This window comes from Staurois parvus, unplaced genomic scaffold (genome assembly GCF_062004578.1).
Source record: "Staurois parvus isolate SC_StPar_1 unplaced genomic scaffold, SC_StPar_1.0 ptg000075l, whole genome shotgun sequence".
Lineage (NCBI taxonomy): Eukaryota > Metazoa > Chordata > Amphibia > Anura > Ranidae > Staurois > Staurois parvus.
In genome coordinates, this window is record NW_028317871.1 from 120,401 (window position 1) to 133,917 (window position 13,517).

Sequence of the window (13,517 nt, forward strand, 5' to 3'; positions counted from 1 at the left end):
TACTCATTAAAATCATTCCATCCCCATGTATTCAATGTAGAATAGGATCCTAACTGCTTCATAAAAAAGTTAAAGAATGGAATATTGTTGTATAAAGATATTAGGTTGATAGAAGCACTGTCGATTTATTTTGTTTCTTACTATTATATTATTCTAATATGGTATAGTGGTAATAAAATTTAATTTGAATGGATAGGAGTGATTGTGTATTTTGGGCATCATTTTTAAACATGCCATTTTTTGATCAGTAGATTGCTATGATCTATTTTAGGATATTGAATTACATGGGTCGTTTCCTGGACCACTTGCCTTCCGGAAGAACAATGACCAAGCCATTTTTTGCTATTCGGCACTGCACTATTTAAACTGGTAATTGCAGCGCTGTACCCAAACAAAATTTTATGTCCTTTTTTCAAACAAATAAAGCTATCTTTTGGTGGTATTTTGATCACCGCTGGGTTTTTTCATTTTTTGTGATATAAATGAAAAAAGACTGACATTTCTGAAAAAAGACATTTTCTACTTTCTTTTATAAAAATATCCAATAAACTCAAATTTAGTCATAAATTTAGGCCAAAATGTTTTCTGCTACAATGTTTTTGGTAAAAAAGTCCCAATAAGTGTATATTCATTGATTTGTGTGAAAGTTATAGTGTCTATAAACAATAGTATACATACTGGAATTTACGCAGCTTTTACTTTCTGACATTTCTTGAGGTGCTAAAATGCCAGGGCAGTGCAAACACCCCCAAAATTACCCCTTTGCATAAAGAAGACACCCTAAGCTATTTGTTGAGATGCATGTTGAGTCCATGGAAGAATTATTTTTTTTTCCACAAGTGTTTGGAAGATGACCAGTAAACAAGAATTTTTTTTTTTTTTACACAAAGTTGTCACTTAAATAATATATTGCTCACACATGCCATGGGTATATGTGGAATTATACCCCAAAATATTTTCTGCTATGTCTCCTGAGTATGGGGATACCACATGTGTAAGACTTTTTGGCAGGAGCCCGAACTGCAGTGACTCTTGAAAGTTTGAAGGTGTGTAATTTCCTCATTTCACTTCCTCACTACCTATCACAGTTTCAGAGGCTCTGAAATTTCAGGATAGCACCCCCCCCCCCCCAAATTACTGCTTTGTGGGAAGTAGACACCCATGCTATTTGCTGAGAGGCATATTGAGTCAATGGAAGATTTTTTTTTTCTTTTACCTCACGTTTTTGGAAAATAGCAAAACATTTTTGTTTTGCACAAAATTGTCACTTAAATGATATATTGCTCACACATGCCATGGGTATATGTGGAATTACACCCCAAGATACATTATACTACTTTTCCCGAGGGGATGCCACATGTGAGACGTTTGGCAGCCTAGCCGCACACAGGAACCCAAAATCCAATGGGCCTCTTTGAAGGCCTAAAGGTGCGTAACTTCCTCATTTCATTTCCTCACTATCAGTTTCAGAGGCCCTGAAATGCCAAAATATCACAACTCCCCCCCCCCCCCCACACACACACAAAAAAAAGACCCCTTTTTAGAAAACTAGACATTCCAAGGAAAGAAGAAGCATGGCGAGTATTTTGCCGAAGTGGGAGCGTATACCTGTCAATTTTGGGTAGCCGCTCTCCAAAGGTGGCAATCCTTAGAGTTCTCCTGGGTCATCTTCCTTAGAGGACCATCTTCCTTAGAGGACATTTAACGCTCAAAGTGACAAATGGTGTGATCAAGACACCAATGTTACCTTGAACTTGGAGTTATGCTTGAATCTGTTTAGAAGTTTTCCTTGGCTTTTGGCTACCATTTGCACCATCCTTCTGTTCAATCTACAGTCAATTTTCCTCTCGAGACCATATATCCAGGGGGGTTGGATACACCCTCATGAACTTTAAACTTCTTAATAATGTTTACAACTGTATTCACAGGAACATCAGGCTGCTTGAAGATGGTTTTATACCCTATACCTTTGACATTCTAATCTATAATTTTTCTGATCTCCTGACATTGCTTTTCTTTGCTTTCTGTAGTACATGTTCACTGCAGTGTGTACAAATATATCTAACAGCAAAATGACTACTTTTGTTCATTTAAATAGGCTGACTGACTGCAAAATTAACAACATGTGATACTAATTACTAAATAATTGTTAAATATTTCAGAAAGAATGATGCATTGTTTCAATGAGCTGCAAGGGTACTAACAAATTTGTAAATGGCTCTATGTGAAGGGGATTAATTAGGGCAATATTTGGTCTTTTTTTAAATTGTGAGAGCAATCCGTAATGGCCATTTTCCAAGGTAAGCTTCTTTTGTAGGAACACAGCTGAGAGTTGCCATTAAAATGCAATTTCTTTCAAGCAATGCATTATTGTGTACTACTTCTGTAGTTAGTTACTGATCGTTTATGCAGACTACAATCAACTTATTTTATGTGCTAATTATTGCTGGTAGTTCCAGTTCTTTGTGAAAATAAAAATATCACAGAGACTAAAATGAGTTGTTTTTCACAGGGTCACAGAACAATGACTTTAAAAGACAGTTTCTCATGGAACGTTTATTGGATGCAGTAAAACAGGTAAGATATGCTTTTATTGGAAGATTCTTTTTAATAATGTTTACAGGAGAGGGTAATAGAGACACAGGTTTTAGCAGACTGTGGTAAATGTCCTCAAAGGGTACAGTGAGTTGTTATGGATGGGGCATGTTTTATTAAGAGAAACTCTTTGCAAGTTTTAAAAATAGAAATTCTAGATGAATATAGAAGTCACATGTTGTTTTGCAAATTGACATAATCAGTTATCAGCTGAAATTCACTTCACAGGTGACTGTTACCATCCTCCTGGTCAACACTTTGAAAATTAAAAATTGAGGGAGCCAGATGGAAACTGTATGCCTGAACAGCGGCTGCATCCAATCAGGGGTATTATAATATCAAGGTATTTTCTTTATTGCACATCATGGCACCTAGAGCAGCCATAATGATAGTTACTCACAGGGTTATGTACTACCTACAGGTGATTGGACACTGGCAAAAAGCCAGGAAGTTCTTTTCTATATAACCCTTGTCAAACAGGAAATAACAGGAAGTTTTTTTGCTAGTGCCTGAAGGTGATGATCACTAATGTGCAGCTTTCTGCACAATACTACCAGATGGTCAATGGCTAAAGTAGGGATCCAGAGTTTGGTGCTATCTGGATCTATTCCTATAGCTTATCATTCAGAAGATTGGTAGCAGAACCCGCTGTGGTGGGAAGAGATGCAGTGTTTTGCCGGTAATGCAACTTGTTTGCGCCAGATCCTGTGTGCACTGAACCCTGTGCAGTAACAAGGAGTTTCCAACAGGGTACTATACAGGTCTAGGGCAGTGGACACCATTAAGGGGGATCGAGTTCCTGAAGGTCCTATGAGACTGAGCCCACTGTGATGGATGAAGACTGGATCTGGATTATCTTGCTAAGTGAAAGGATGATTTTCTTTATCTCCTCAGAGACCCCCGGTCTGTGGAGAGATTCCTGGTTTATCAGCAGAATTCTGGGAACACCCCTTGAACACGGAAATAACGGCAGCTTATGTTCAGAGATGTTCAAAGTTTATTAGACATTACTAAGATTATATAGGATACAGAAAAAATAAGGGAGGGGGGAGCGAGTTTCAAAACTGTAACTTGTAACTTTCCATCATGAGCTAACTACATGAAACATGACATATACATTTCTTGCTACAAATTGTTTTGGCTAGCTTTCTGAGAAACAACCAGACAAAGACATTGTCAGGGTCATGTTAGCTTCTGTTGATTGTTGACCAAATCCATGGAATATGAAATATAATATTTCTCTGATATGATTTGATTAACCTTAATGAGAGTTCTTTGACCAAGAGTGAAAGGTTTAACACAACAACCAAAATTTATTGGTGAATAGTAGGGAGGTCTAAACTAACATACCACAATCTATCTATTTAACAATAAGAAAAAGAGAAACAAAATGCATACGATTCAACCAATGAATTAAAGCATATACTATTCATACCCTAAACCCACAAACAATAAGACAGACAACACATACGACAATCATGTATACATATAAGTGCCAGAGAAATGTCCTGATATTTACCAATGGTGTAGCATGGGGGCCCCCAGGATCGGTGTATCTTCTCTCCTGTCTTCCCCCAAAACCTACCCTGATATACACTTATCTCCCATAGACTTGCATGGGGCCATCCTGATTGGTAGAACTATCCAATCCATCTTCCATATCTGACACATCTCATCCAGGATTGGACAGTTTCCCCATCCCATATCGCTTACATAACTCAGCCCCATTCCAGAGCCTCCCCTTTTAGTGATAAAATTACATATGCCAGGTCATGGCACCGAGGCGTCTGGATCCAGGCTTTCTCATCAAAATTCCCTCCATTATTGAGAGTTTGGAGGGAACCTTAGGTCATAGCCTGGTAAAACTGCATTCCCCAGATATCCATCACCATTGCATATCTAAAGAGAGGGTACTTTGAAGTGGCCCTCATATAAACAAAGAGATTTAAATGGCCTGGTCTAGATCGTTATGTGGGCCCCATAAAGTCTGAGATAAGTTGGGTAATTTAGTGGTTGCCCCCTCTCACATAATAGAACATTCCTTGTGGCATGCACCTGTTTACACACCAAACATTCCTCCAATACAATACAAAGCTATCTCTACAACTTGATCACTTGTTTCAATGTCTATGTACAACACACCGCTATCAAACCAAGCTCTGATATTTCCAGCTTTGTAGCTTGGTTATATAGTTAGAAAAATATCTATTTACAGTTGCTGATGAAGATTATACATAAACCCCTCATAAGTCAACATTGATACATCCTTGAACAACTAAAACAGTTTCATTAAACTTCTAATATATCTGCAAAAAGCTAACTTAATACTTAAAATAGCGTACATTAACAAAATGGAGGTTATCTAGATCCTGAAAGGATCTAGATAACCTCCATTTTGTTAATGTACGCTATTTTAAGTATTAAGTTAGCTTTTTGCAGATATATTAGAAGTTAGTTTAATGAAACTCTTAGATCATGAACATGATCTCAATTCTTTACCTCATTCATCTTTTTGTACATAGCCAGATAACCTTCATTTGTATTTTGCAGCTTGGTAGCTCTAGTAATGCAATATAATAAGCATTTAAAACCTAGATATAAAAATAAAACAAAAAACAATATCATGACTATGCTTACAGCGATACCTTTCATCCATGAAAAGACGGAACCAAATCCTGATCCTAGCCAATAAAAAGGAACCCATCCATCTTTTCCTATAGCTCTAGCTTCTTCCATTAAACCATCTACCTTTTCCCTGTGTTGCTTTATTATTTCATAATAATCTGGAACAGTCATTGTGGTATTATATATCCAAGTACAACATTCATAATCCTCTGTCATCTCACACAAACCTGTCAGAGCAGCACTCAAGCTTTCAATAGCTAATTCTTGCATCTCCAGCTGTTTTCTAATAGCTCTGGTCTCGGTATTTAGCAACCCTATGTCCTTAGAGTTCCTCTCCAGTATATCATCAATAATGTTTGTGTAATTATTTATTTTGTTCATGAGTGTTATTCCCCATCCCGTGTAGGTAGGAAACCATCACCAAACCTTATCACCTGTAGAGAATAGATCTACCTTTTCTTGTTTGGTTTCCCTTCTCTGTCTCAGAGTTAGTTGGTGTTTTGGGTATGTGCTGCCTTTTATCTGGTGTTCCTTTTTGATCTATAGCTGCCATGATTGGCACTAATTGGGCTACATAGCACCAGCCCTGGACATTACTTGGTATCCAAGGGTAACAGATCTTACCACAACAGATATAGGTATTGTTTCCCAAGGAGATCGGCAATTTTTGTATTGCAGAGTGAAATTCAGGGGTGACAAGTGTGAAATAATAAAAAAAAGTTTTCCAAACATAGTGTTCCCCACATTCTTGTAGCCCTTCTAAACTTTCATTCAGGGCTCTACCATTTACTTGCCAGAGTTTCACAGAAGATGTTCCATCCCTCCTTCCAGGATCAGATATGTTTAATATGGACTGAGAGCACATTCCCTTTCCTTGTGGGAAGTATTCCCCAGTCTAAAACACCAATCGGGGAGTTGAGTGACTCCCAGAGTTGGAAAAGATATGGTGGCATTAGAAGTAATATTGGTCAAACCAATACTTACATTCCCTTTTATTAACAAAAATATTTTGACTGGAGCGGCCAGAAGAGGAATTTCATATGTTAGGATGTAACTTACTACATATCCAACATTTATCATAACCTGACTTTTGAGCATAAGCATATTTAAACTGCATCATCAACATTTTTCCTGAAAAAAAATTGTTCTCTTCAAAACTTCTTTTTGACTTTCTTTCACTTTTGGTTATCTGGGTCTCATTTAAATCTAGTCCTTGACCACAGATACCTTTTATTATGCCCAAGTCCTCAGGGTGATAAATACAGTTAGTTATGATCCATACTGGCAGGAAAAAAAGCACAGTCAGTATGACCAATAGGACCCAGATCTTCAAAGCACCATGAGGGGCAGTAAAGAATGTCATCTTCAGGGCCTTTTTCACTTCACCCGCTCTTCGAGGATTTTCCTCTCATACTTCACCTCCTTTTTCCATCTCGTGTTTCGCTGGTGTTTGGTTCACCTTCTTCACTCGACTAGCATGGATCCAGGACTGGGAATTATCCACCAGAACAGCCTTTCTGGTAACCACTATCACTGTAGTAGGCGGTCCAAAGGGGTAGCCTTGCTTCTTGTCTTTATCGAGTTGGCGGACCACTACGACATCTCCCACTTGGAAAAGGTGTGTTGGTTCCTGAGAAATTAAAGGAGAAGTGCGAGCAACATTTCTTTCAATCTGATCTAAAGTTTGAATTAATTTTCTCACATATTCTTGTTGTACCAGGTCAAGGGCCCCTCTTTCTAACAAAAGTGGCTATCTAGCCCAAGGAGAGGGGAACGGTCTTCCCATTAATATTTCAAAAGGAGATAACCCTGTAGTCTTATTAGGTGTCATTCTTACCTCTGCTAGAATTGCAGGTAACATCTTCTTCCAATGGGTATAGGTTCCTCCAGTGGCCTTCCTCAACTTATCCTTAATTGTCCTGTTCATCCTTTCTACTATACCCGAACTTTGATGATGATAGGGAATATGAAATTTCCAATCTATCTTAAGTACTTTTACCAGATCTTGGCATACCTTGGCCACAACGGCTGGTCCGTTTATCAGAATTTATCTGCAGTGGACATCCCCATCTGGGTATTATCTCCTGTGTAAGAATTCTGACTACAGTCTGCGCGTCTTCTTTAATAGTGACATATGCTTCCACCCATCTGCTAAACCTATCCACCATTACCAACAAAAACTCTTGCCTCTGTCCTGTTTTTGGCATGTGGGTAAAATCTATTTGTGAATGGGTGAAAGGTGTAGTTGGATACACTAGATGCTGGTGTTGTGATTTCTTTGGGTTCTGTGGATTGTTCCTTATACATTTAATGCACCTGGAAACATATTCTTTCACCAACCTAGATAAGCCTGTAATGTAAAAATCTTGCAATAATGTTTCACATGTCGTTTTCCATCCTCTATGTCCTAGACCATGGTACTGTGCAATGAACAGTGGGGCACTTGACATGGGAATGCATGGTTTCCCCTCTAAGCACCCTAGACCAGAAACTGGATCTAGTTGTGCTCCAGAACCATTCCAGTCTGCTAGATCGACTTTTGTAGCAACTTTTTGTAAATCTGCATACATCTGGTCATGTGGTGTGGTTGTGACGCCTGAAGTGAGCATAGGCATCTGCTCACTGGCCACCTGTTGTAATGCTACTTCCTTTGCTACCTTATCTGCTAATGCATTTCCTTTGGCAATATGATCTCTGCAATTTGTATGTGCCCTGCAATGAAGAATGGCTAATGTTTTCGGTAACTGTATGGCTTTGAGTAGATCAGATATCAAGGAAGAGGGAGATATGGTTTTGCCATCAGCAGCAATGAATTCTCTTCTCTCCCAAATGACCCCAAAATCATGTACAGCACCATGGGCGTACTTGGAGTCTGTGTAAATGTTGACATCCTGTCCTGCAAATAATTGACATGTAAGGGCAATCAGTTCGGCTGCTTGGGCTGACTGATATGGGATTGGCTTTGCCTCGAGTATTTTGGCAGGAAGTTGCACAATGGCATATCCAGTATGGTAAGTATTATCATTTGGCCTAGAGCATGAACCATCTACAAACACATCTGGGGCCCCATCAAGAACCACAGCTGACATGTCGGACCTAGGGGAAGTGTCTTGCTGTATGTCGGTTAAACAATTGTGTTCTGGTGCAACTTCATCCTGTTCCCCCTTTAGCCCCAATAGGGCATTCAAAATTGGAGCAGGGCCTGAATTTGCTGAAGAATATTTAATAATCAATTTGGGATCAGATAGAAGAATCACTTCATATCCGCTCAACCTTTGTGCTGACATGTGTTGCTTGTGTATGTTTTTCAGTAGTAAGGACACTTGATGTGTGGTGTGTAGGGTAGTTTCATGTCCCAATGTGAAAGAAATAGCCATCTCCACCACCATAGCGCAGGATGCAACAGCTCTCAGACAAGCAGGCATGCCCTGAACCTGAGTTGGCACTACTTTGGGAAAAAAAAGCTACAGGGCAGAGCTTGCCTCCATGTTCCTGAGCCAGGACCCCCGCCATGGTTGTACAATTTTCCCTAGCATACAGATGAAACATTTTCTTATAGTCAGGTAGTCCAAGACCAGGGGCCGTTACCATAGCATTCTTCAGGTACACAAAAGCATCAACCATTTCATTTGACCATGTGAGAATGTCAGGTGATTCTGAAAGTGTGGCAGACCTCAGAGTGTGATCATAGAATGAACAATCAGGTATCCATTGGCGGCAGTAACCAATCATACCAAGAATAGTTAGCATGTCCTTTTTTGTTTGTGGGCGGGGCAGATCCACGAAAGCCGCAGCTCTTTTGTGACTGACATTCCTCTCACCATGACTTAGAATAAAACCAAGGTATTTAACCTGTTTTTGCACCATTGCAGTTTCTTTTTAGATGCTTTTGACCATTCCCTGACAACCATTCTAACAGAGACCAACTATCCTCCTGACTAGCCGCCTGACTTGGACTACAAATCAATAGGTCCCACATATTGTAGGAGGACGAACCATTGGGAGGGGTCCAGGACCTCAGTGTGTTCTGGAGGGCAAGTGAGTAGACTGCAGACAAATCTTCAAAACCCTAGGGCATTCTACACCAGGTCATCTAGAGATTTTCAGAATATAAATACAAATAGCGCTCTTGTCTGGTGGTCCACAGGAACCCAAAAAAATGCATTTGTTAAATCAATCACTGTAAAATATTCTGCATGGGACGGAATGGAGGTGAGAAGTGATGGTACATCAGACACTATTGGGGCTATTGGAACGACCAAATTATTTATGGCCCTCAGATCTTGTACAAACCTGTAAGAGCCATCCGGCTTCTTAACAGGATTGATAGGTGTGTTGTAAGGAGTAACAGTTTCTTCTAAAATACCTGTTTCTAAGAATCTTTCCACTAGAGGAGCAATCCCTTCCTCCTTTTCTGGCGTTAATTTGTATTGCCTCTGTTTGTAGGGCAATGCCCCTTCCTTGAGTGTGACTGTGTATGGTGTACATGAAATTAATCCTACATCCATAGAATTTGTGGCCCAAACTGGATGTGTATCAGGAGGGGGTGTAATGTGTGAGGGATGAGTCTCATCATTGAAATAGGCGGGTATAATGGGTACTTTGGAGGATCTGGCAACAATACCTCCTTCTGATGTTACTCTCAGAGAAATCCCTAAAATTCCCATAAAATCTCTCCGGAATGGGTCTGTACTTCCCATAGCTTCTGTCCAACCTGCCATACAATCCACCCAGGGATTTATTAAATAATAGTCTGTTCCACATACTCTGACCACATAATCCTTACACTTTTCTCCCTTTTCTGGGGGACCTGGTGGGTAACTACCTCCTTGACCCATATTTAAACAGTGTTTAAATTCTTACCTTAAAATCTTATTTTGTTCCACACAACAAATTATCTTATACTTCTACGCAACAGAAAGAAAAAGCAAAAAACAGATAAACCGGAATCTGCTCCACAGACTTATTAACCTTTTGATAACTTCCCAAAAGTTATCTCTTCACTGTTCTACCAAAGGACAGCGTGTTCTACCAAAGAACAATTTCTTTTATGTTCTACCAGAGAACAATCTGTGTTTTACCAAAAACACTCTTTTTTTTTTTTTTTTATAGTGCACTATTTTGTAACTCTACCAAAGAGTTAAGTCTGCTTACCAAAAGCAGCTACAGGTTATCACAGGTCTATATAGACAATACAGAATGATTCAAGACCTTCCCTCAACACAGGGCAAGAAAGAGCTTTTAGTCATAAAAAGACAAAAGGTTTACTTACCAAGTGAGGTGGGTGGTCATCCCGGGCCGAGCCCCCAACTGAAAGGATGATTTTCTTTATCCCCTCAGAGACCTCCGGTCTGTGGAGAGATTCCTGGTTTATCAGCAGAATTCTGGGAACACCCCTTGAACATGGAAATAACGGCAGCTTATGTTCAGAGATGTTCAAAGTTTATTAGACATTACTAAGATTATATAGGATACAGAAAAAATAAGGGAGGGGGGAGCGAGTTTCAAAACTGTAACTTGTAACTTTCCATCATGAGCTAACTACATGAAACATGACATATACATTTCTTGCTACAAATTGTTTTGGCTAGCTATCTGAGAAACAACCAGACAAAGACATTGTCAGGGTTATGTTAGCTTCTGTTGATACATCCTTGAACAACTAAAACAGTTTCATTAAACTTCTAATATATCTGCAAAAAGCTAACTTAATACTTAAAATGGTGTACATTAACAAAATGGAGGTTATCTAGATCCTTTCACTAAGGATGAATCTTTTGGCTAGAATGGTGAATGTTCATGTAGCCATTTGGCCTGTTCCTGGTGCAGTTTGTCACCTTTATATTTGCTGCCTGGATTGAGCGTGTTCTACCCTTGTTTCTTTGTAAGGGGGTAGTGGTGTTACAGGGCCTGGGGTACTGCCTGTTGTGGATACAATGGTGTGTGTGGCTTAACTTACTGTCTAGCTATTGTGCAGAGATTTGGCGGTAGCCAGATTTGTATGATTCCCCAAACAGAGGTTTATAGGCTTCATTAAATTTTTAGGGATCCCACCAGCATTTTTTTTTCTCAAAGAAATATGCCCGGGAAAGACAGGCGTACACACATGCATGTGAGCAAGTTTGGGAAGGCGAGACTGGGTGGTCATTTTTATCAAGCCCAAAGTCAGTTGGCAATCTCTCAGGAGAGCCTTGTTGTCAGAGGATCAAGCGAAAAAAGATAGACGCTGTCACCAATAACCCAGCATGGCCACAGGTTGCGTGCTCCCGTGCACATAGGCGTACGCAGGGCATGATCACGGGAATCGGCAGATTTGCATGCGTAGTGGCACGATCATGACGCGATAGTTTCTGGCACCCATTTGCCTTTTAAAAGGACTGCAGCTCTGACCACTAGTTGCTGGATGATCATCAGCCCCCTGTATTCCTGGGCCTTTGCCTTTTGATCACCTGATTTCCCGTTGCTGACCCAGATTGCCTCTGACCAGCCTGATCTCTCCTGGCTCTAGCTCCTGGCTTTTTCTGCTAACTTTGCTGCTGCCTGATCACCTGTGTATAAGCTCGGCTCATTCTACTGACTTTGGTTCTGCATGATCTTTTGTGTTCGACCCTCGGCCTGCTCCTGACCTTGCTTCGGCTTCTGATTGATCTCCTGTGCTTGACCTCTGGCCTGACTTTGACTCTGATCCCTGCCTGCTACCCAGTTCTGCCTGCTGCCAAGTTCTGCCTGCCACATCTGGGGAACATATACCTGCTTTCAAGTTCTGCCTGCCAGGTCTGGGGAACATCAGCTCTGCAGCTCCTCCTCCCGGCTCTTCAGGCTCCAGCCAGCTGACAACCCATGCTTCTCTGGGCCGGGCATCCCTGTTCCTACCTTCAGGGATGTTCTGCATTCAGCCGCAAAGGGAATCCTCTCAGCACTCCAGCCTCTGACCAGGTACGTGATACCGGTAAAGGCAATTGTGAAGGTGGGGGAACCCCTTCTGCCACTTGGAAAAGTACTCCAGCAGCTCTTTAGCTGCTTGGATTACTTTTACCGGCTTCAAAATTGCCAACTCTAAAAAATGATATCTCAGTGATCTCTGCAGCTGAAGTGATGACCGATATAATCACCCTTACTATTCAAAGGTGTACGGGTATGACCTATGGACAGGAAGTAGTTGTCAATAAAATCTTTTCAAACAGAGAATGCTAGATCGTATCTTTTTTCCACTGAGGGACATTGCATTGCTGAGAAGAGATTAGTGTGGGGCCCTAGAGGTTGATAACAGATGAAATGGAGGTGTGTGGCAACATCTTACCATTGTTTACATTCAAACCCAATTTGATCTCCTGTAATTAAGGGGTCAGTGCAGAGGTGAGCAGATTGTGATCAAGGCATGCTGTGGTGGTGTTTTTTGGTATTGTAGAGTCACACACATGCAGCAGTGGGATAGGAAGGTTTTATTTCATCACTTTTGTTTCACTTGATTCACTTTTTGGACTACGGCCTGTAGACTGCTGGGTGTCTCCCTGAAAGCTAGAGAAAGGCAAATCTTTTTTCCTACTTTTTTGGAGGGTGCTTACAATGGCTGCTAGCTTAACAGGTTGGGGAGCAATTATGGATCTCTTTTCAGTGCAAGGAATATGGTCTCCGCAGGGTAGGTCGCAACCTGTAAATATACCAGAGCTACATGCAATTTGCCTGGTTCTACAGCATTGCTCTGACCATCTGAGGGCCTTCCAGTGACTTTCCAGATGGACAGTGCAATGGCTGCGGCATATATCCATTATCAGTGGGCACTAGAAGCCGAGAAACGCAAGAAGAGGTGGACCCAGCAGTGTATTTCTCACGCCTATGGCTTGAGTAGAAAGGTATCACCATTTCCATTGATGGCTTATTCTGCCAGAGGTGTAGGTGCTTCTTGGACTTTCCATCACCAGGCCTCAGTAGCTCTGGTCTGCAAGGCCAATTAACAAATGTATTAAAAATGCAAACAGGCTAGTAGAAAGAAAGTGAAAAGAACCTCAACTGCATACAATCGTAGTATATATCAATAAGCGAAAATAAGGTTGATCTGTTTACTAATGTCTAAAGTTCATATACAGTCAGGTCCATAAATATTGGGACATCGACACAATTCTAACATTTTTGGCTCTATACACCACCAAAATGGATTTGAAATGAAACAAACAAGATGTGTTTTAATTGCAGACTGTTAGCTTTAATTTGAGGGTATTTACATCCAAATCAGGTGAACGGTGTAGGAATTACAACAGTTTGCATATGTGCCTCCCACTTGTTAAGGGACCAAAAGT

General features: G+C 40.5%; 1 protein-coding gene across 2 annotated transcripts in view; it reads left to right on the plus strand.

The window, feature by feature from the left end:
* The window catches only part of SNX29 (sorting nexin 29), a 1,801,773-nt gene that overhangs the window by 98,547 nt on the left and 1,689,709 nt on the right, over positions 1 to 13,517 (plus strand). For both annotated transcript variants that reach the window (XM_089669411.1, XM_089669412.1), the window contains exon 2: positions 2,513 to 2,577. In XM_089669411.1, the coding sequence (XP_089525537.1) occupies positions 2,513 to 2,577 (65 nt within the window). The remainder of the gene's footprint in view (positions 1 to 2,512; positions 2,578 to 13,517) is intronic.